Source organism: Malus domestica, chromosome 09, assembly GCF_042453785.1.
Source record: "Malus domestica chromosome 09, GDT2T_hap1".
NCBI classification, from domain to species: Eukaryota; Viridiplantae; Streptophyta; class Magnoliopsida; order Rosales; family Rosaceae; genus Malus; species Malus domestica.
Window position 1 is genome coordinate 10,808,812 of NC_091669.1, and position 24,444 is coordinate 10,833,255.

At 41.3% G+C, this 24,444-nt stretch overlaps 2 protein-coding genes and 1 long non-coding RNA gene across 3 annotated transcripts; 2 read left to right on the plus strand and 1 right to left on the minus strand.

Annotated features, from left to right (window-relative positions):
* Nucleotides 1-9,842: 9,842 nt before the first annotated feature.
* LOC139188226 (uncharacterized) lies at nucleotides 9,843-10,784 on the minus strand. Its single transcript, XR_011571526.1, has 2 exons — nucleotides 10,308-10,784; nucleotides 9,843-10,187 (listed from the first exon to the last, which is right to left on the minus strand). It is a non-coding gene; the product is annotated as an uncharacterized lncRNA (long non-coding RNA).
* Nucleotides 10,785-13,643: 2,859 nt separating this feature from the next.
* Nucleotides 13,644-14,702, plus strand: LOC103441452 (7-deoxyloganetin glucosyltransferase-like). The gene is made up of 2 exons (XM_029108142.2): nucleotides 13,644-14,234; nucleotides 14,332-14,702. The coding sequence occupies exons 1-2, from the start codon at nucleotides 13,781-13,783 to the stop codon at nucleotides 14,685-14,687; spliced, it is 810 nt and encodes a 269-aa protein (XP_028963975.2). The 5' UTR covers nucleotides 13,644-13,780; the 3' UTR covers nucleotides 14,688-14,702.
* Nucleotides 14,703-22,171: 7,469 nt separating this feature from the next.
* On the plus strand, nucleotides 22,172-23,044 carry LOC103411522 (7-deoxyloganetin glucosyltransferase-like). Its single transcript, XM_029108143.2, has one exon. The coding sequence runs from the start codon at nucleotides 22,172-22,174 to the stop codon at nucleotides 23,042-23,044; it is 873 nt and encodes a 290-aa protein (XP_028963976.1).
* Nucleotides 23,045-24,444: the final 1,400 nt, after the last annotated feature.

The following is a 24,444-nucleotide window of genomic DNA, read 5'->3' on the forward strand; positions in this document are numbered from 1 at the left end:
CATGTTGTTTGTTAATTTTTATCTTTTGATTTTTTTAATTCATTTGATTCAATGACTAAACTCCGCCTATGTCTTACATGGCCGGTCCCAAGCCCGGATAAAGGAGGAGGGGGAGGGCGTCAGGTAGTCGACAGCCGGCACTCCATGATCACGTCGAATCCTTATGAAAATGAATCCAGAACAAAATCGCGCTAAAGCTAGGGCGTCACCCGTAAGTGGCGCGCTGTGTGGCCCGAGCACAGTGATAAGTGAGCAAGGGTCGCTGTATCTCCATCGGCACCCGGATGCAGTGTTAAATGAGCAAGGGGGCCATAGAAACTTCTTTTCGAACGACTCCACTCAAAGTTGTTTGGGAGCATATGCTCCTATCAACTTTACCCGGGACACACAAAAGAAGTACTTTGATCCTATTAGACGGGGGAGGGTGAAGAAGCTAGGACAGAAGGGTAGAGTTCAAGAGAGCAAAATGCGTTTAGGAACGTGGAATATAGGAACCTTAACGGGAAAATCTATGGAAGTAGTGGAAGTTATGGTGAGGAGAAGGATAAATATTATGTGCCTACAAGAAACTAAGTGGGTTGGTAGTAAGGCAAAGGATCTAGAAAACTCAGGGTTTAAACTTTGGTATTCGGGCACAAATAGAACGAGAAACGGTGTTGGCATCATCGTGGACAAGACCTTGGTACAAGATGTTGTAGATGTCAAGAGGGTAGGAGATAGAATCATGGCAATCAAGATTGTAATAGGACAAGAACTTATCAATGTGATTAGTGCGTACGCACCTCAAGTAGGGTTGGATACGAGTTCGAAGGAGAAATTTTGGGAAGATCTTGGAGACTTGGTGCAAGGAATTGCTCAGACGGAGAAGTTATTTATAGGAGGAGATTTAAATGGACACGTGGGCAGGGAGACAGGCAACTATGGAGGTTTTCATGGTGGCCATGGTTTTGGGGAGAGAAACGAGGATGGGGAAGCTATCTTGGATTTTGCAATGGCATATGATCTCTTCTTAGCCAACACCTTCTTTAAGAAGAGAGAAGAACATGTGATTACCTACAAGAGTGGGTCGTCAAAAACACAAATAGATTTTCTTCTAATGAGGAAAGGGGATCGTATAACTTGTAAGGATTGCAAAGTTATACCAGGAGAGAGCGTGGCTAATCAACATCGCTTGTTGGTGATGGATGTACATATCAAAAGAGTAAGACAAAAGAACAAGACTTGGAAGTGCCCAAGGACTAGATGGTGGAATCTAAAAGAAGAAAAACAAGCCATTTTCAAAGAGAAGGTAATCACCCAATGTGTGTGGGATAGAGAGGGGGAAGCTAGCCAAATGTGGGATTCCATGGCTAGTTGTATCCGAAAAGTAGCAAAAGAGGTATTAGGAGAGTCCAAGGGCTTTGCCCCACACCAAAAGGAATCTTGGTGGTGGAATGAGGAGGTACAAACGAAGGTGAAGGCTAAGAAGGAATGTTGTAAAGCCTTATACAAGGAGAGGACCGATGAAAATGGTGAAAGGTATAGAAAAGCGAAGCAAGAGGCGAAGAAAGCTGTCAGAGAAGCTAAGTTAGCGGCTTACGACGATATGTATAAACGACTAGATACCAAAGAAGGAGAGTTGGATATCTATAAACTATCTAGAGCAAGGGAAAAGAAGACAAGGGACCTAAACCAAGTGAGGTGCATCAAGGATGATGATGGAAAGGTTCTTGCTACAGAGAACGCGGTTAAAGACAGATGGAGAGGTTATTTTCATAATCTTTTCAATAAAGGACATGAAATGAGTGCTTCTTTAGGGGAGTTGAGTAACTCAGAAGAGTGTAGAAACTACTCTTTTTATCGTCGAATCCGGAAGGAAGAAGTGGTTGTAGCTTTGAAGAAGATGAAGCATAAAAAAGCAATAGGCCCAGACGATATACCAATCGAAGTGTGGAAACTTTTGGGAGAGACAGGTATAACATGGCTCACTGACCTTTTCAATAGGATTTTGAAAACGAAGAAGATGCCAAATGAGTGGCGAACGAGCACTTTGGTGCCTATCTACAAGAATAAGGGCGACGTACAAAATTGCATGAACTATAGGGGTATTAAGCTAATGAGTCATACAATGAAGCTCTGGGAGAGAGTCATTGAGCATAGATTGAGGCAAGAGACACGGGTTTCGGACAACCAATTCGGGTTCATGCCAGGGCGCTCAACCATGGAGGCAATCTATCTCTTACGAAGATTGATGGAAAGATATAGAGATGGGAAAAAGGATTTACACATGGTCTTTATAGATTTGGAAAAAGCGTATGATAGGGTCCCAAGAGACATTCTTTGGAGGATTTTAGAGAAGAAAGGAGTACGAGTAGCATATATCCAAACTATAAAGGATATGTATGAAGGAGCAAAGACTGCCGTAAGAACTCATGAAGGACAAACCGAAAGCTTTCCCATAACTGTAGGATTACATCAAGGCTCATCCTTAAGTCCTTACCTTTTTGCGTTGGTAATGGATGAGTTAACAGGACATATTCAAGATGATATTCCTTGGTGTATGCTTTTCGCAGACGATATAGTGTTGATAGATGAAACTCAGGAAGGGGTAAATGCAAAGCTTAACCTTTGGAGAGAAGTGTTGGAATCTAAAGGTCTTCGCCTAAGCCGATCAAAGACAGAATATATGGAGTGCAAGTTCAGTGCAAATGGAGGCCAAAACGAGTTAGGGGTGAGGATCGGAGATCAAGAAATACCAAAGAGCGACCGTTTTCGTTACCTAGGATCTATCTTGCAAAAGAACGGAGAATTAGATGGAGATCTCAACCATAGAATACAAGCTGGATGGATGAAGTGGAAGAGTGCATCCGGCGTGTTGTGTGACCGCCGTATGCCACTGAAGCTCAAGGGAAAATTTTATAGGACGGCAATAAGGCCGGCGATGCTGTATGGCACAGAATGTTGGGCGGTGAAACATCAACACGTACACAAAATGGGTATAGCGGAGATGAGGATGCTTCGTTGGATGTGTGGGCACACGAGAAAGGATAAGATTAGGAATGAGGATATCCGGGGTAAAGTAGGAGTAGCCGAAATTGAAGGAAAGATGAGAGAAAATCGGTTACGGTGGTTTGGACATGTGCAAAGAAGGCCTACTGACGCTCCGATTAGAAGATGCGACTACGGGACAGAGGTTCAGGGCCGAAGGGGTAGAGGAAGACCTAGGAAAACTTTGGAAGAGACTCTAAGAAAAGACTTAGAGTACTTGGATCTAACGAAGGACATGACACAGGATCGAGCACAATGGCGTTCTAAGATTCATATAGCCGATCCCACTCAGTGACTTGGATTTTCCAAGTCTCCAACTGAGAAGTTTTCCTCACTCGGGAAATTAAGGGAACACTACCCAAACCTACATGCTCCACTCAGAAAGCTTCAACATACAAGCTTCAACAAAAGAAAATTCAAAGAACTTAGCGAAGAAGGCTTTTTGGTGTATTTAACACAATACGTTGAAATGAAGGAAAGCTTATTTATTGATATCCCCGATAAGCTACAAATATGTACATATACATGAGTCAAAATAAACACACAAGAGGGAGCCTTCACAAAGGTTGCTTAGGAGAAGTCTCAGCAGTCGGTAGAGCCCCAGAAAGAGAAGGCACCGGAGGGGGATCATTTGGAGCCTCAGTACTGGACAGAACCCTAGAAGGAGGAGGCATCAGAGGTTGATCATTTGGAGCTTCATTACGCGGTACAGCCCCAGAAGACGAAGGCAATAAATGCATTTGGAACAAACCCACAAATCTCTGATGATCAAGTAAAACCTGACCATCAGTTTCCTTCATCTGGTCAAGCTTCCTCTTCATGTTTGTAGCATAGTCATGTGCGAGCCGGTGCAACTGTTTATTCTCATGCTTGAGCCCTCTAATCTCCTGTTTGAGACTCATCACTTCAGCCGCCAATGATTCAACTTGGCGGGTTCGAGCAAATAGGCGTTGGGCCATATTAGACACAGAACCTGCACACTGAACACTGAGAGCCAGCGAATCCTTAACAGCTAACTCATCTGACCGTTTGGAAAGTAGTCTGTTATCTTTGGGAGTGAGAAGGTTCCTGGCCACCACCGCAGCGGTCATATCATTCTTCATCACGGAATCCCCAACGGTAAGAAGACCAGTAGGGGAGACGAAGGATGGGCGCCATATGTTGTCTGGAGAAGGCGGGGCTGCCTCTTCAACAAGGTTCAAGTCAAAACGACGGTCGGAGGGGCCAGACATTTTCAAAGGTGTTGAAGAGAGAAGAGGTCGGACAAATCAAGATCTTAGAAGTGCAAGAATGAAGCTTCTACTGGTGGAGATTCAAGTGTGCTTTGGAACTTAATGCCAGCCCCTATAAAAATCTGCACTCGACGGAGCTTCAGAAATCGAAGAGACGCCTGCTCAGAAATCGAAGAGGCGTTTGCTTTCTCAAAAGCTGAGCTGCTTAGAGATCACGAGGGTTGATCTCAGAAATCGAAGAGGCGTTTGCTTTCTCAAAAGTTGGGCTGCTCAAAGACCACGAAGGCCGATCTCAGAAATCGAAGAGGCGCTCGCTTTCTCAAAAGCTGGGCTCCCCAGAGATCACGAGGGCCGATCTCAAAAATCGAAGAGGCACCTACTTTTCCAGCCTTGTCAGCACCTGTCACACGCACACTCAGCTTTGCGGAAATTATGGGCATTCTGTCGAAGACTTCTGGGGAAGTAGAAAACACATGAATCTTACTGTTCAATCACCCACTTCCCACACGCAACAATAGCTCATGGGTACCACAGATAACTTTGCCAAAGTTCTCTGCCAAGGTTGAGCACGTGAAGCTTGCAGCTCCCACTACATCGCTCTGACCAAGAAGGGTAAAAGAATAGCAAAGAAACAGCACTAACAAAGTTTAGACCCATAAATTTTGAAGGTCTAGCTACCATATTATTACCCACAAGGGTAAAGGAACAGTACCACTGCTGGATAATTGGAAAGTCCCTGTGTGTCAACCTCTGTGCTTCGTGGCAAGGTAGACTAGCAAACATGCCCAACCTTTACTCACATTCGAGAAAACACTCCCAATAAGATTGCTTGCTCCAAAATCGAAGAGGCACCGTCCTCCGAATCTCGAGAGCCAGACTCCCAACATGACTACTTTATTAAAAATCGAAGAGAGGGTAAAGGAACAGTACCATTGCTGGATAATTGGAAAGTTCCTGTGTGTCAACCTCTGTGCTTCGTGGCAAGGTAGACTAGCAAACATGCCCAACCTTTACTCACATTTGAGAAAACACTCCCAACAAGATTGCTTGCTCCAAAATCGAAGAGGCACCGCCTTCCGAATCTCAAGAGCCAGACTCCCAACATGATTACTTTCTCAAAAATCGAAGAGACACTGCTCCCCGAATCTTCGAGAGCCAGACCCCCAGCCTGATTGCTTTCTCAAAAATCGATGAGGCATCGTTCTCCGAATCAATCGAAGAGGCGCTCGCTTTCTCAAAAGCTGGGCTGCTCAGAGACCACGAGGGCCGATCTCAGAAATCGAAGAGGCACCTACTTTTCTAGCCTTGTCAGCACCTGTCACACGCACACTCAGCTTTGCGGAAATTATGGGCATTCTGTCGAAGATTTCTGGTGAAGTAGAAAGCACATGAATCTTACTGTTCAATTACCCACTTCCCACACGCAACAATAGCTCATGGGTACCACAGATAACTTTGCCAAAGTTCTCTGCCAAAGTTGAGCACGTGAAGCTTGCAGCTCCCACTAAATCGCTCTGACCAAGAAAGGTAAAAGAATAGCAAAGAAACAGCACTAACAAAGTTTAGACACATAAATTTTGAAGGTCTAGCTACCATATTATTACCCACAAGGGTAAAGGAACAGTACCACTGCTGGATAATTGGAAAGTCCCTGTGTGTCAACCTCTCTGCTTCGTGGCAAGGTAGACTAGCAAACATGCCCAACCTTTACTCACATTCGAGAAAACACTCCCAACAAGATTGCTTGCTCCAAAATCGAAGAGGCACCGTCTTTCGAATCTCGAGAGCCAGACTCCCAACATGACTACTTTCTCAAAATCGAAGATAGGGTAAAGGAACAGTACCATTGCTGGATAATTGGAAAGTCTCTGTGTGTCAACCTTTGTGCTTCGTGGCAAGGTAGACTAGCAAACATGCCCAACCTTTACTCACATTCGAGACAACACTCCCAACAAGATTGCTTGCTCCAAAATCGAAGAGGCACCGCCCTCCGAATCTCGAGAGCCAGACTCCCAACATGATTACTTCCTCAAAAATCGAAGAGACACTGCTCTCCGAATCTCGAGAGCCAGACCCCCAGCATGATTGCTTTCTCAAAAATCGAAGAGGCATCGTTCTCCGAATCTCGAGAGCCAGATACCACAGACCACTTTTTCAAAGTGCTCTGACAGAGTTAAAACATGTGAAACTGACAGCTCCCACTACCGTGCTATGACCAAGCAGGGTAAAGGAATAGCATTACTACTTGTTGTTAGGGAGACTCCTATATATGTCGACCTCCATCCCCAACGGACAGGCAGACCTGCAAAAATGCTCAACCCTTCATCATATCTGAGAGGGCACTCGCAACGAAGCATTTCAAAATATTCAGCTTTCTTTCCCCCCGATAATACCTCTGCAAACAAGCTATACTAGAGCAAGAATATCTCATATCATCAGGGTTAAAAGCAAGAGTATCCCATATCATGCTTTTTCCCTGTCTTTTCCTTTGGCCTTGTTTTTACCTGTAAGACAAGGAGAAAGAGAGCAATCAGTCAGCACTTGGAATCAAGCTTCCAGCCAGGAAGTGACTTCCTGGAACCCCTTACCTGATTACTTACCTGGCATTGCTCTCGAGTACTCATCTTCAACATCTTATGTTTCCAGGGAAGATTCCGCATCTGCTTGAGGAACAGATAGGGCAAGTGCGAAGGATACAAGGAAGCATGTGGAGACAAGCGTAACAGCACACGTGCCGATACATCCATTACTCTGTCAAAAGCAAAAGTATCCCATATCAGCAGGGTGGAACGTACTCTAGATTTGATGGACTTGTTTTGACCCTCAAATTCTTCAGTCGGCCTTATACTCTGGAGGAAACCAGAAAACCCTCCAGCTCAGTTCAAGAATAAGCCTGTGGAAAGTTACTTCTTCAAAAGCAAAAGTATCTCATATCATCTCTCCTCATTTTTCTTCTCTTTATCCTTCATGCTGTTGCAAGACGGGGAGAAGGTGAACAATCAGTCGGAGCTCTGATTGCTTACCTTGTCTGTCACCTCTTTCAGCAGACCCCCTAGCTCGGCGACTTGGGGGACTCCTACTACATGATTTGTATCGCGCTTGACCAAGCCTGAAACTACAAGTAAGCTTCAAGTGAAATTGATACATTACCTTGTGCATCTCCACCAGTTAAAGATACCACCCCTGGATGGAGGAAAAGTACTTCCAGAGAAGATGCCACATCTACCTATGAGACTATTAAGGCAAGTCAAGACGACACCACACTCCGATACTTAGAAGTTTCGTGATTACGAGATCATTCTCCCACAATATTTCCTAATGTCATTTGTACTAAATCATTCACTTGTACTCACTAAAGGAGAGCTTGAACCTATGTACTTGTGTAAACCCTTCACAATTAATGAGAACTCTTCTATTCCGTGGACGTAGCCAATCTGGGTGAACCACGTACATCTTGTGTTTGCTTTCCTATCTCTATCCATTTATATACTTATCCACACTAATGACCGGAGCAATCTAGCGAAGATCACAAAAAGCGACCGTTTTCGCTACCTAGGATCGATCTTGTAAGAGAACGGAGAATTAGATGGAGATCTCAACCATAGAATACGAGCTGGATGGATGAAGTGTAAGAGCGCATCCGGCGTGTTGTGTGACCGTCGTAGGCCACTGAAGCTCAAGGGAAAATTTTATAGGACGGCAATAAGGCCAGCGATGTTGTATGGCACAGAATGTTGGGCGGTGAAGCATCAACACGTACACAAAATGGGTGTAGCGGAGATGAGGATGCTTCGTGGGATGTGTGGGCACACGAGAAAGGATAAGATTGGGAATGAGGATATCCGAGGTAAAGTAGGAGTAGCCGAAATTGTAGGAAAGATGAGAGAAAATCGGCTCCGGTGATTTGGACATGTGCAAAGAAGGCCGACTGACGCTCCGGTTCGAAGATGTGACTACGGGACAGAGGTTCAGGGCCGAAGGGGTAGAGGAAGACCTAGGAAAACTTTGGAAGAGACTCTAAGAAAAGACTTAGAGTACTTGGATCTAACGGAGGACATGACACAAAACCGAGCGCAATGGCGTTCTAGGATTCATATAGCCGACCCCACTTAGTGGGAAAAGGCTTTGTTGTTGTTGTTGTTGTATTTGATTCAATGACTAAAGATTGGGACGAATGTGTGGAAAGTAAAAATGATGTGTAAATAACACAACCCTAAATAGTATTATATAATTTTGACGAAAAAAATAAAGAGTATTACTGAGACACCAAATGGTTGTTGATCAAACAATCCTCTTGATCACTGGCCAAAATATTTAACGTAGCGATATTTCAGTACCACAAATTAATTTGTCCTATAATTTCACTTTCACGATATTTCTGACTCCAACTCTCATCATCAACAATCGTATTATATTTACACGCAATAGAAAAAATAGCACTAATTAACCATATGTATTATATTATATGTAAAATCAATAGAAAAGATAGGCCCTCTTTCTCTCCCTTTTTCTTAAAAAAACTAACAATTCCTACTACAATAATCATGTTGGAGAGATGTTGACATGAAACGAAACCACAATTTTCATTAATATTTAAATGCACAATATAGGAAAGAAGATAAACACGAACACTGTGACAGAAATTAGAGAAATAAAATCCTACTTTGATTAAACAAATCGTCATCATTACTTGAGGTATAAAACATGCGACATTGCGGTACCATACAATAATTTTTCAGCATAATTCGTCCAGCTTCTCGTCACTAATTAAATTATACACGCATTGTTAGGCATTAAACATGTATTATAGACAGTGGCGAAGCCACGTGAGGGTAAGGAGTAACGGCCGCCACTCCCCTCGCCGAAAAACAGGACTGGGTGATGTCTGGGTTTGCTGCGCGCAGCAGCAGACTGAGTTTGAATATATTTTTTTTAAACATCCAGACCGAAACGACGTCGTTTTGATTCTGGTAAAAAAAATTAAAAAAATAATTAAAATAGCGCCTGTAGTTTCGTACTTTTCAAAATAAAAAATATAGATCTTGGGGGACCGCGTGTTCCCATTTCACTCTCAATCCTTCTCACCACTCGGACCTCAGTGCTGCCGTGTCCTTCCCCCTTTTGTTTTGTCAACCTTTCTGCCAGAGAGCACAGCATGTCAGCAACCCAAAGTACCATCAGCAACATAAAAAATATTTTTTAATTCCAATTTGGATTGTCAATCTTCCAGCCACTCTCCTCCACTTCTCTAGCCGCTGAGCGCCTGAGCCGCCGGCTTCAGCCTTCAAAGGTAAATTTTTTTAATTATTAAATTTACAATCCCTAACTAATTATTTAATACAAATTTTGTTTGATAGGTATAGAATTTTATGGTAATGCACTAATATGGTTATTGGTTATTGATTATTGATTATTAATCTGATTCTATGATTATTGATTAAAATGTATTTTTTGGGTGAAAATTAAAATTAAAATTCTTGATTATTTCATACAATTAGTTGAATTGAATATTTATTTATTGAATAATTTGTATGCTTATTGGTATTGTTTAATTGAATTGTTGGTTGGATTAATTATTATGCATATTAGTATAGTCTACTCTAGGATTAAGAGTGTAAGAATTTTTTTTCCTTTTCATTTTACAGTTACATAATGGAACGATACTACAAAAAACAATGCTTAAATCATCCTTCAAAGATTAAGGGTGTAAAGATTTGATTGTTGCTATTTTTTTTAACCTTGCAATATTTTAACTTCTCCCCTCCCCCAGTCAATTCCTGGCTTCGCTACTGATTATAGAATATATCATCCTTCCCTTCCCTCTCAGGGTGCTTCTTCTATCCCCTTTTCTGGTGCCCCCTCGGCCCATTGAACTTGACTTCTTTTCTTTCTTTTCTGAGCTCGAACCTTTTTGTTTCACAATAAGACCTGGACGATAAACTCGAAGAAAAAGCAACATGAAGTATTCATTAATATTTAAATGCACAACATTGAAAAGAAGGAAAACACAAACAGGGTTAAAGCAAATTATAGAAAATAAATTCCTACTTTGAATATTCCTCGTCTCCCCTTACGTTAATTTGTTTGACTGCTAAGCTTCTTTTCTTGAAACTTTCTTTAATCTCCTATTTTGGCCGCCCTTGATCCGTATCTGAAATTCTGCTAAACTTCTTCACCTCGATCAGCAAGCGCCCTGGATCCAAAGAAACGTGTTATTTGGAGAGGTTGGAATTGCACCCTTTGACATGTGTACTGGGAAAATTAAGGGGATGACCTGACTAATTTAATCCCTTTACTTTTCATCCGATACATGCGATATTGGATGTGTTGGAAGTTTGATGAGCCCATGTCATACTTAACAATAAAAATAACGAGAGAAATAATACTCAAAAGCGTGCAATAATCGAACATCTAAAATATGCTCTTTTGACATATTTGAGAGATCTATTACTCTTTCACATCTCCTATTTCTTGATTCTTTTTCTTTTCTCACTCTTGAAGAATATGCTGCTCATGGCAACTCATGGTTTGGCTCCTTCAATTTTGTAAGGTCATAATCTGTTTATATATTGTAATGGTTTAAACCTCATGACGATTATGTGAAAAATAGTAATTTGATGGGGTTATTTCAAGGGGTTTGTAATTACCTCTAAAGGTAAAATTTTAATTTTAATTTTTTTATATGATAAATTTTCGAATGAAATTTTAACGGATGGAGTTTTGTGAAATCAATTTTAAACCCAAGGGGTGCTAATGTAATTTTAAAAGTCTCTAGGAATTTTTATCAAAATATAAAAAACCTAAATATGGGTGGTATAATTTGAGTGTAAGTGAGGGTATGAAACTGCACTAACAAATTAGCTTATCTATATCTCAAATCTGTATGAACTACAAGCCCGCCTAACATGACTCGAAATGTATCATCATTTGACATAAAAGCTAAGAAATAGGTTATGACTTTATCTTATCAAATAAAAAACCTAATTGATGGGTACGGTACCATATGTATTTTGATAATTCAAGAGAGGAATCAAATTATGACATGTTACCCTGAAGGTGCAAAATGGGATCGATCCAGTAAATGTTATGCATATATATAAGGATATTATTAATGATAATAAAAACTTTTGCGGGTGTTCTTATTGTTGGTCATAACAACTACCAAATACACATACATGAGATATACAAGCAGACTGAAAAAAATAAAACAGAAAAGAGAGAGAAGTAAGACAGGACATTGTCTCAATAAAACTAGCTACGGCCATTGCAGTAGGGACTAAAATAACAACATTATAGAGAGGATTGGCTTGGGTATGATTATTCACTATATTGAAGGCATTTAAAACGAAGAAATGGATGACAAATTCCTTATTTTGTCCAAATTGAAGGCTACTCATGCAAAAAAGGTATGCCTACAAATCTCCCAAAAAAAAGATTAAAAGAGACAACTATTTTCATGAGTAACCTACAAATCCTGGAAAACTTTCCTTAATTTATATTAATTATAATGATCAATCAGATTTAACTTGACAAGCAAGAAATAACAGACAGGGAGGGAAAGGTCCGTATTTCAACTTTTGCTCCTTCATCTCCTAGGTTCAATGTGCCTAACAGCTACGCCTCTTTTTTTTTGACCTCCTATACTTCAGGAAATCACAAGACATGTAGAAAGGTAGCTCAGTAGAAAAGTAGCTGAGGAGAAAAGTAGCTCAGTAGCACTATAAACAGTCTGCATTTGTGCAAGCAATGCAAGGCAAACACAAGACCTCAAATGGATCCCACAGCAGTAGCGACTAAGCCTCATGCTGTTTGCATTCCGGCTCCAGCTCAAGGCCATATCAAGGCAATGCTTAAATTTTCAAAGCTCCTCCACCATAGAGGTTTTCAGATTACCTTTGTCAACACTGAGTACAACCACAAGCGCTTTCTAAAATCTCTGGGCCCCAATTCCCTTGATGGCTCACCTGATTTCCAGTTTGCAGCCATCCCAGCCGGCCTTCCACATTCAGATGAAGATGCCACCCAAGATGTCCCATTGCCTTGTGATTCAAATATTTGAAGTAAATGAATAATTTTAGATCATGCTAATAAGAAGAAATCCCTCGTAAACCAATTAAAGTAGCTGAATTCACATAATAAACCAATTTTGGGATGCCACTGACCAGGCATTTCACAACTCCTCCAGACTCCAGTTTGTGGCCAAATGCCATCGCTCAGCTGCTCTTTAGGCAGTCCTCCTTTCTAGTTCGCAGTTCCTAGTCATAATTAAGATAATACTACCTCACTCTATTACTTTATTGACAATTGATGTCAACATTAGCTGATATGCTCCTTGCCTTGGATATTCTTACGAAAATGCATCTTTGTCGATGATAGTCCTAGATTTCTGCCAATGAAGTTAAGATAATTAAATCGTATCTGATTTCTTTCCGTTTATTGGCTAACTCAATCATTATTAACTATACTATCATTTGATTTGCCCATGTCGATATTGCTATGCATTTTTTTCTGTTTCTACTTGCAATTTTCATACGAGAGGAGATTGTCACCTACCTGACCATCCCAGTCTGCTCCTTAGCTTAAAATTCTGTCGCATGCACCTCTACCGTTTAGCTGATTTGACCAAACAGTATGATTTAATGAGTTATGCAAGCATGACATGACAATTTGTTAGTGACTTTGTTTCCTCATTACTAGTCAAGGTATTTGAGTCTCATCTTGTATTTGCTAATGGAACAATGTACAAGCATTTTATGCTAGAAAGCCGGAAAAGCTCCAACAGTAACAGTTGTGATTGCTGATTGTTGGTGAACAATTCAGAAATAAATATAAAAAAATAACAGAAATAATAGAAACTCCAACACTGATGCATTCTCATCTTGTACTTTTAAAGCGTTTGCGCTTCTGTTAGAGGAGGTGTTGGCGACTTGTGTATTTTTAGGAATTACAAGGGCAGTGATTTCAACTCTCTTTTTTACTTTTTGCACACCCTTGTTAATCTTGACTGTTGATTTTACTGTAATTGTTTATCTAATGGCTACAAAATAAAGAGAAGACAATAACAACAAAGGCAATGGATCGAAATAGAGAGGATCTGGCGTGAGTAGATAGAGAAGAGAGAAGAGATGAGGAGAAGGAAATAGAGTAGAGAGAGGGGGACACAAAACAAAGCTTTAAACGAGAGCCATTCGCTGAATGATAGGCCCTACATCCAGAATCTCATCCTCTCCTCTCCTCTAGTCCTCTTGGTTTTATTTCAGTCACTCCCTTCCAACGACACACTACACTAGTACCTCATCTCATAATCTTGGTTTTATCTCATTCTTAATGAATATATAACGACCTTGTGATTTCCTTACCACTGCTTAGCTATATCCTCCCTCCCTCCCACCCACCCTGCCCTGAGCTAGTTAGTGCCTAGCTCAGTGCAAGCACATTCTAAGACGGATTCCAAGGCAGCAGCTAACAACAAACCTCATGCTGTTTGCATTCCCCTTCCGGGTCAAAGCCATATCAAGGCAATGCTTAAATTTGCACAGCTCCTCCACCATAGAGGCTTTCATATTACCTTCGTCAACTCCAAGTACAACCACAGGCGCTTTCTAAAATCCTCGGGCCCCAGCTCCCTTGATGGCTTGCCTGATTTCCAATTCAAAGCCATCCCAGATGGCCTTCCAGATTCAGATGCAGATACCACCCAAGATGTCCCATTGCTTTGTGATTCAATCAGAAAACAAAATTTCTTGGCTCCCTTCCGTGAACTACTCATGAAACTCAACGGTGATGCCATATCAACATCCACTAATCCTCCAGTAACTTGCATAGTTTCAGATGGTTTCATGTCGCCGTTCACAATCACAGCCGCTGAAGAGATTGAAGTCCCTATAGTGCTGTTCTACACTATTGCTGCATGCAGCTTTATGGGCTGTATACAATTTCGTGCTTTGGTTGAAAAGGGACTTGCACAACTCAAAGGTGACATAAATACAACTTTTCAAACAATTGCTTAATTTGTCTTTTAACTCTTATTTGCTTATTTCTAAGCATGTAAATGAATTTTTTCGTGTTGTAGATGATATCAGTTTGACAAATGGCTATTTGGAAAAGGTTATAGATTGGATTCCAGGAATGAAAGATATCCGTTTAAAGGAGCTCCCAACCTTTTTTCGAACTTCAGATCCTGACGACATCATGTTTAACTTCATAATGGAATCAACCGATAGAGCTCATAAAGCTTCTGCAGTTGTTCTTCATACTTTTGATGCCTTGGAGCCAGATGTTTTGGGGGCTCTCTCATCTATGCTTCCACTTGTTTATCCAATTGGCCCTCTTCAATTACATCTCAATCAAATACTAGAACACCCCTTGAATATTGGATATAGTCTATGGAAAGAAGAAACAGAATGCCTCGAGCACAGTGATAAGTGAGCAAGGGTCGCTGTATCTCCATCGGCACCGGATGCAGTGTTAAATGAGCAAGGGGGCCATAGAAACTTCTTTTCGAACGACTCCACTCAAAGTTGTTTGGGAGCATATGCTCCTATCAACTTTACACAGGACACACAAAAGAAGTACTTTGATCCTATTAGACGGAGGATGATGAAGAAGCTAGGACAGAAGGGTAGAGTTCAAGAGGGTAGAATGCGTTTAGGAACGTGGAATATAGGAACCTTAACGGGAAAATCTATGGAAGTAGTGGAAGTTATGGTGAGGAGAAGGATAAATATTATGTGCCTACAAGAAACTAAGTGGGTTGGTCTTAAGGCAAAGGATCTAGAAAACTCAGGGTTTAAGCTTTGGTATTCGGGCACAAATAGAACGAGAAACGGTGTTGGCATCATTGTGGACAAGACCTTGACACAAGATGTTGTAGATGTCAAGAGGGTAGGAGATAGAATCATGGCAATCAAGATTGTAATAGGACAAAAACTCATCAATGTGATTAGTGTGTACGCACCTCAAGTAGGGTTGGATACGAGTTCGAAGGAGAAATTTTGGGAAGACCTTGGAGACTTGGTGCAAGGAATTGCCCAGACGGAGAAGTTATTTATAGAAGGAGATTTAAATGGACACGTGGGCAGGGAGACAGGCAACTATGGAGGTTTTCATGGTGGCCATGGTTTTGGGGAAAGAAATGAGGATGGGGAAGCTATCTTGGATTTTGCAATGGCATATGATCTCTTCTTAGCCAACACCTTCTTTAAGAAGAGAGAAGAACATGTGATCACCTACAAGAGTGGGTCGTCAAAAACACAAATAGATTTTCTTCTAATGAGGAAAGGGGATCGTATAACTTGTAAGGATTGCAAAGTTATACTGGGGGAGAGCTTGGCTAATCAACATCGCTTGTTGGTGATGGATGTACATATCAAAAGAGTGAGAAAAAAGAACAAGACTTGGAAGTGCCCAAAGACTAGATGGTGGAATCTAAAAGGAGAAAAACAAGTCATTTTCAAAGAGCAAGTAATCACCCAGTGTGTGTGGGATAGAGAGGGGGAAGTTAGCCAAATGTGGGATTCCATGGCTAGCTAAATCCGAAAAGTAGCAAAAGAGGTATTAGGAGAGTCCAAGGGCTTTGCTCCACACCAAAAGGAATCTTGGTGGTGGAATGAGGAGGTACAAACAAAGGTGAAGGCTAAGAAGGAATGTTGTAAAACCTTATACAAGGATAGGACCGATGAAAATGATGAAAGGTATAGAAGAGCGAAGCAAGAGGCGAAGAAAGCTGTGAGAGAAGCTAAGTTAGCAGCTTATGACGATATGTATAAGCGACTAGATACCAAAGAATGAGAGTTGGATATCTATAAACTAGCTAGAGCAAGGGAAAAGAAGACAAGGGACCTAAACCAAGTGAGGTGCTTCAAGGATGAAGATGGAAAGGTTCTTGCTACAGAGAACGCGGTCAAAGACAGATGGAGAGGTTATTTTCATAATCTTTTCAATGAATGACATGAAAGGAGTACTCCTTTAGGGGAGTTGAGTAACTCAGAAGAGTGTAGAAACTACTCCTTTTATCGTCGAATCAGGAAGGAAGAAGTGGTTGTAGCTTTGAAGAAGATGAAGCATAGAAAAGCAGTGGGCCCAGATGATATACCGATTGAAGTGTGGAAAGCCTTGGGAGAGACAGGTATAGCATGGCTCACTGACCTTTTCAATAGGATTTTGAAAACGAAGAAGATGCCAAACGAGTGGCGAAAGAGCACCTTGGTGCCTATTTACAAAAATAAGGGCGACGTACAAAATTGCATGAACTATAGGGGTATTAAGCTAATGAGTCATACAATGAAGCTCTGGGAGAGAGTCATTGAGCATAGATTGAGGCAAGAGACACGGGTTTCGGACAACCAATTCGGGTTCATGCCAAGGCGCTCAACCATGGAGGCAATCTATCTCTTACGAAGATTGATGGAAAGATATAGAGATGGGAAAAAGGATTTACACATGGTCTTTATAGATTTGGAAAAAGCGTATGATAGGGTCCCAAGAGACATTCTTTGAAGGATTTTAGAGAAGAAATGAGTACGAGTAGCATATATCTAAGCTATAAAGGATATGTATGAAGGAGCAAAGACTGCCGTAAGAACTCATGAAGGACAAACCGAAAGCTTCCTCATAACTGTAGGATTACATCAAGGCTCATCCTTAAGTCCTTACCTTTTTGCGTTGGTAATGGATGAGTTAACAGGACATATTCAAGATGATATTCCTTGGTGTATGCTTTTCGCAGACGATATAGTGTTGATAGATGAAACTCAGGAAGGTGTAAATGCGAAGCTTAACCTTTGGAGAGAAGTGTTAGAATCTAAAGGTCTTCGCCTAAGCCGATCAAAGACAGAATATATGGAGTGCAAGTTCAGTGCAAATGGAGGCCAAAATGAGTTAGGGGTGAGGATCGGAGATCAGGAAATACCAAAGAGCGACCGTTTTCGCTACCTATGATCTATCTTACAAAAGAATGGAGAATTAGATGGAGATCTCAACCATAGAATACAAGCTGGATGGATGAAGTGGAAGAGTGCATCCGGTGTGTTGTGTGATCGTCGTATGCCACTGAAGCTTAAAGGAAAATTTTATAGGACGGCAATAAGGCCGGCGATGCTGTATGGCACAGAATGTTGGGCGATGAAGCACTAACACGTACACAAAATGGGTGTAGCGGAGATGAGGATGCTTCGTTGGATGTGTGGGCACACGAGAAATGATAAGATTAGGAATGAGGATATCCGAGGTAAAGTAGGAGTAGCCGAAATTGAAGGAAAACTGAGAGAAAATCGGTTACGGTGGTTTGGACATGTGCAAAGAAGGCCTACTGACACTTCGATTAGAAGATGCGACTACGGCACAGAGGTTCAGGGCCGAAGGGGTAGAGGAAGACCTAGGAAAACTTTGGAAGAGACTCTAAGAAAAGACTTATAGTACTTGGATCTAACGGAGGACATGACACAGGATCGAGCACAATGGCGTTCTAAGATTCATATAGCCGACCTGACTCAGTGACTTGGATTTTTCAAGTCTCCAATCGAGAAGTTTTCCCCACCCGGGAAATTAAGGGAACACTACCTCAACCTACATGCTCCACTCACAAAGCTTCAACATACAAGTTTCAACAAAAGAAAAATTCAAAGAACTTAGTGAAGAAGGCTTTGGTGTATTTAACACAATACGTTGAAATGAAACAAAGCTTATTTATTGATATCTCTAAGAAGTTACAAATATGTACATATACACGAGTCAAAATAAACAAACAAGAGGGAGCCTTCACAAATGTTGCTTAGGAGAAGTCTCAGCAGTTGGCAGAGCCCCAGAAAGAGAAGGCACCGGAGGGGGATCATTCGGAGCCTCAGTACTGGACAGCACCCTAGAAGGAGGAGGCATCGGAGGTTGATCATTTGGAGTTTCATTACGTGGTACAGCCCCAGAAGACGAAGGCAATAAATGCCTTTGGAACAAACCCACAAACCTCTGATGATCATGTAAAATCTGACCATCAGATTCCTTCAGCTGGTCAAGCTTCCTCTTCATGTTTGTAGCATAGTCATGAGCGAGCCGGTGCAACTGTTTATTCTCATGCTTGAGCCCTCTAATCTCCTGTTTGAGACTCATCACTTCAGTCGCCAATGATTCAACTTGGCGGGTTCGAGCAAATAGGCGTTGGGCCATATTAGACACAGAACCTGCACACTGAACACTGAGAGCCACAGAATCCTTAACAGCCAACTCATCAGACCGTTTGGAAAGTAGTCTGTTATTTTTTGGAGTGAGAAGGTTCCTGGCCACCACCACAGCGATCATATCATTCTTCATCACGGAATCCCCAACGGTAAGAGGACCAGTAGAGGATACGAAGGATGGGCGCCATATGTTGTCTGGAGAAGGCGTGGCTGCCTCTTCAACAAGGTTCAAGTCAAAACGACGGTCGGAGGGGCCAGACATTTTCAAAGGTGTTGAAGAGAAAAGAAGTCGGACAAATCAAGATCTTAGAAATGCAAGAAGGGAGCTTCTACTGGTGGAGATTCAAGTGTGCTTTGGAACTTAATACCAGCCTCTATAAAAATCCACACTCGATGGAGCTTCAGAAGTCGAAGACGCGCCTGCTTAGAAATTGAAAAGGCGTTTGCTTTCTCAAAAGCTGGGCTGCTCAGAGACCACGAGGGCCGATCTTAGGAATCGAATAGGCGTTTGCTTTCTCAAAAGCTGGGCTGCTCAAAGACCACGAAGGTCGATCGCAGAAATCAAAAAGGCGCTTGCTTTCTCAAAAGCTGGGCTGCTCAGAGACCACGAGGGTCGATCTCAGAAATCGAAGAGGCACCTGCTTTTTCAGCCTTGTCAGCACCTGTCACATACACACTCAACTTTGGGGAAATTACGGGCATTCTGTCGAAGATTTCTAGTGAAGTAGAAAGCACGTGAATGTTACTGTTCAATCATTCACTTTCCACACGCAACATCAGCTCACGGGTACCACAGATAACTTTGCCAAAAATCTCTGACAAAGTTTAGACACGTGAAGCTTGCAGCTCCCATTACATCGCTATGACCAAGAAGGGTAAAAGAATAGCAAAGAAACAGCACTAACAAAGTTTAGACACATAAATTTTGAAAGTCTAGCTACCATATTATTACCCACAAGGGTAAAGGAACAGGACCATTGCTGGATAATTGGAAAGTCCCTGTGGGTCAACCTATGTGCTCCGTGGCAAGGTAGACTAGCAAACAGGCCTAACCTTTACTCACATTCGAGAAAACACTCCCAACAAGATTGCTTGCTTCAAGATCGAAGAGGCACCGTCCTCCGAATCTCGAAAGCCAGACTCCCAACACGATTACTTTCTCAAAAAGCGACGAGACACCGCTCTCCGAATCTCGAGAGCCAGACTCCTAGCAGGATTGCTTTCTCAAAAATCGAAGAGGCACCGTTCTCCGAATCTCGAGAGACAGATCCCCGACAGGATTGCTTGTTCGAAAACCGAAGAGGCACCGCTTTCTCAACTTCGAGAGCCAGATCTCCTTGGATAAAGCTTGTCTGTAATCCTCACACCGCTTTCTCAACTTCGAGAGCCAGATCTCCTTGGATAAAGCTTGTCTGTAATCTTCACACGTAACATCAGCTTTCCAGATACCACAGACCACTTTTTCAAAGTGCTCTGACAGAGTTAAAACACGTGAAGCTGGCAGCTCCCACTACCGTGCTATGACCAAGCAGGGTAAAAGAATAGTATTACTCCTTGTTAAGGAGACTCTTATTTATGTCGACCTCCATCCTCAACGAACAGGCAGACCTGCAAAAATGCTCAACCCTTCCTCATATCTGAGAGGGCACTCCCAACGAAACCTCTCGAAATACTCAGCTTTCTTTCCCCCCGAGAATACCTCTGCAAACAAGCTACACTAGAGCAAGAATATCTCATATCATCAGGGTTAAAAGCAAGAGTATCCCATATCATGTTTTTTTCCTGTCTTTTCCTTTGGCCTTGTTCTTACCTGCAAGACAAGGAGAAAGAGAGCAATCAGTCAGCACTTGGAATCAAGCTTCCAGTCCGGAACTGACTGCCTGGAACCCCATTGCTCTCGAGTACTCATCTTCAACATCTTATGCTTCTCGAGAAGATACCACATCTGCCTGATGAACAAATAGGGCAAGTGAGAAGGATACAAGGAAGCATGTGGAGACAAGCACAACAGAACACGTGCCGATACATCCACTACTTTGTCAACAGCAAAAGTATCCCATATCAGCAGGGTCGAACGTACTCTAGATTTGATGGACTTGTTTTGACCCTCAAATTCTTCAGTCGACCTTATACTCTGGTGGAAACAAGAAAACCCTCCAGCCTAGTTCAAGAATAAGCCTGTGGAAAGTTACTTCTTCAAAAGAAAAAGTATCTCATATCACCTTTTCTCCTTTTCTTCTCTTTATCCTTCATGCTACCTGCAAGATAAGGAGAAGGATAACAATCAGCCGGAACTCGAAATCAAAACTTCTGATCTGGGACTGATTGCTTGGAACTCTGATTGCTTACCTTGTCTGTTACCTCTTTCAGCAGATCCCCTAGCTCGGCGACTTGGGGGACTCCTACTACATGGTTTGTATCGCGCTTGACCAAGCCTGAAACTACAAGTAAGCGTCAAGTGAAATTGATACATTACCTTGTGCATCTCCACCAGTTAAAGATACCACCCTTGGAGGGAGGAAGAGTACTTCCAAAGAAGATGCCACATCTACCTATGAGACAGATAAGGCAAGTGAAGACGATACCACACTTCGGTACTTAAAAGTTTCATGATTACGAGATCATTCTTCCACAATATTTCCTAATGTCATTTGTACTAAATCATTCACTTGTACTCACTAAAGGAGAGCTTGAACCTATATACTATGTAAACCCTTCACAATTAATGAGAACTCTTTTACTCCGTGGACATAGCCAATCTGGGTAAACCACGTACATCTTGTGTTTGCTTCCAGTCTCTATCCATTTACATACTTATCCACACTAATGACCAAAGCAATCTAGCGAAGATCACAAACTTAATATTTAAGATAATATTCTTTGGTGTATGCTTTTCGCAAACGATATAGTGTTGATAGATGAAACGCAGGAAGGGGTAAACGCGAAGCTTAACCTTTGGAGAGAAGTGTTGGAATCTAAAGGTCCTCGCCTAAGCCGATCAAAGACAGAATATATGGAGTGCAAGTTCAGTGCAAACGGAGGCCAAAATGAGTTAGGGGTGAGGATCAGAGATCGGGAAATACCAAAGAGCGACCGTTTTCGCTACCTAGGATCTATCTTGCAAAAAAACGAAGAATTTGATAGAGATCTCACCCATAGAATACAAGCTGGATGGATGAAGTGGAAGAGTGCATCCGGCGTGTTGTGTGACCGTCGTAGGCCACTGAAGCTCAATGGAAAATTTTATAGGACGGCAATAAGGCCGGCAATGCTGTATGGCATAGAATGTTGGGCGGTGAAGCATCAACACGTAGGTGTAGTAGAGATGAGGATGCTTCGTTGGATGTGTAGGCACACGAGAAAGGATAAGATTAGGAATGAGGATATCCGAGATAAAGTAGGAGTAGCCGAAATTGAAGGAAAGAGGAGAGAAAATCAGTTACGGTGGTTTGGACATGTGCAAAGAAGGCCTACTGACGCTCCGGTTCGAAGATGTGACCACGGGACAGAGGTTCAGGGCCGAAGGGGTAGAGGAAGACCTAGAAAAACTTTGGAAGAGACCCTAAGAAAAGACTTAGAGTACTTGGATCTAACGGAGGACATGACACAAAACCGAGCGCAATGGCGTTCTAGGATTCATATAGCCGACCCCACTTAGTGGGAAAAAGCTTTGTTGTTGTTGTTGTTGTAGATGATATCTGTTTGACAAATGGCGAAAAGGTTATAGATTAGATTCCAGGAATGAAAGATATCCGTTTAAAGGAGCTCCCAACCTTTTTTCGAACTTCAGATCCTGACGACATCATGTTTAACTTCATAATGGAATCAACCGATAGAGCTCATAAAGCTTCTGCAGTTGTTCTTCATACTTTTGATACCTTGGAGCCAGATGTTTTGGGGGCTCTCTCATCTATGCTTCCACTTGTTTATCCAATTGGCCCTCTTCAATTACATCTCAATCAAATACCAGAACACCCCTTGAATATTGGATATAGTCTATGGAAAGAAGAAACAGAATGCCTCGACTGGCTAAACACTAAGGCGCCAAATTCAGTTGTGTATGTGAATTTTGGCAGTATAACAGTTACGACACCTGAACATCTTGTCGAGTTTGGCTGGGGACTTGCAAACAGCAAGGTTCCCTTCTTTTGGGTAATTAGACCTGATTTGGTTATTGGCCAATCAGCGCTTTTGCCGGCTGAGTTTTTGGCTGAAACAAAAGAAAGAAGTCTCATTGCGAGTTGGTGCCCACAAGAGCAAGTCCTGAACCACCCATCAGTGGGAGGATTTTTAACACACAGCGGTTGGAATTCAACCATGGAGAGCCTCACTGCAGGAGTGCCTATGCTCTGTTGGCCATTCTTTGGCGACCAGCAGATGGACTGCCGCTATAGTTGCAATGAATGGGACATTGGCCTGGAAATTAGTAATGATGTAAAGAGGGATGAAGTAGAGAGGCTTGTCAAAGAGTTAATGGATGGGCAGAAGGGTAAGAAGATGAAAAATAAGGCCATGATGTGGAAGAAGCTTGCAGAAGAAGTTACTAGTCCACATGGTTCTTCATCCAAAAACTTAGCCATGCTAGTGAATCAAGTGCTACTAAGAAAAACTTGACGTCATCTGTAAGAATATTTCTGGTCATGTATTTCTTCCTTTAGCTCTGGCGATGTTTTGTTATTGTTATTCATCACCTCAAATAATAATCGGCTATAGTTATATAAACGATAGGGTGGTGCTATCCACGTAGCCCCTTTTACTTTTCACACGTTTGTTACTTTTTATCTTTTGATTTTTTTAATTCATTCAATTCAATGACTAAAGATTGAGAGTATGTGGAAAGTAAAAATGATGTGTAAATAACACAACCCTAAATAGTATTGTATAATTTTGACCAAAAAAAAAGAGTATTACTGAGACCAAATGGTTGTTGATCAAACAATCATCTTGATTAGTAGCCAAAATATTTAACGTAGCGATATTTCAGTACCACAAAATAATTGTCCTATGGTTTCACTTTCACGACCTTTCTGACTCCAACTCTCATCATTAACCATCGTATTATATTTACACGCAATAGAAAAAATAGCACTAATTAACCATATGTAAAATCAATAGAAAAGATAGGCCCTCTCTCCTTCCCTTTTTCTAAAAAAGGTAAGAATTCCTACTACAATAATCATGTTGGAGAGATGTTGACATGAAGCTAAAGCACAATTTTCACTAATATTTAAATGCATAATATAGGAAAGAAGATAAACACGAACACTGTTACAGAAATTAGAGAAAATCAAATCCTACTTTGATTATACAAATCCTCATGATTACTTGAGGTATAAAACATGCGATATTGCGGTACCACAATAATTTTTCAGCATAATTCGTCTAGCTCCACATCACTAATTAAATTATACACGCATTGTTAGGCATTAAACATGTATTATATAATGTATAAACTCGAAGAAAACTAAGGGTATGACCTGGCTAATTTAATCCCTTTACTTTTCATCTGATACATGCGATATTGGATGTGTTGGAAGTTTGATGAGCCCATGTTAAAATTTTAATTTTAAATTTTTTTTATATGATAAATTTTCGAATGAAATTTTAATAGATGGAGTTTTGTGAAATCAATTTTAAACCCAAAGGGTGCTAATGTAATTTTAAAAGTCTCTAGGAATTTTTATCAAAATATAAAAAACCTAAATATGGGTAGTATAATTTGAGTGTAAGTGAGAGTATGAAACTACACTAACAAATCAGCTTATCTATATCTCACATCTGTATGAACTACAAGCCCGCCTAACATGACTCGAAATGTATCATCATTTGACATAAAAGCTAAGAAATAGGTTATGACCTTATCTTATCAAATAAAAAACCTAATTGATGGGTACGGTACCATATGTATTTTGATAATTCAAGAGAGAGGAATCAAATTATGACATGTTACCCTGAAGGTGCAAAATGGGATCGATCCAGTAAATGTTATGCATATATATAAGGATATTATTATT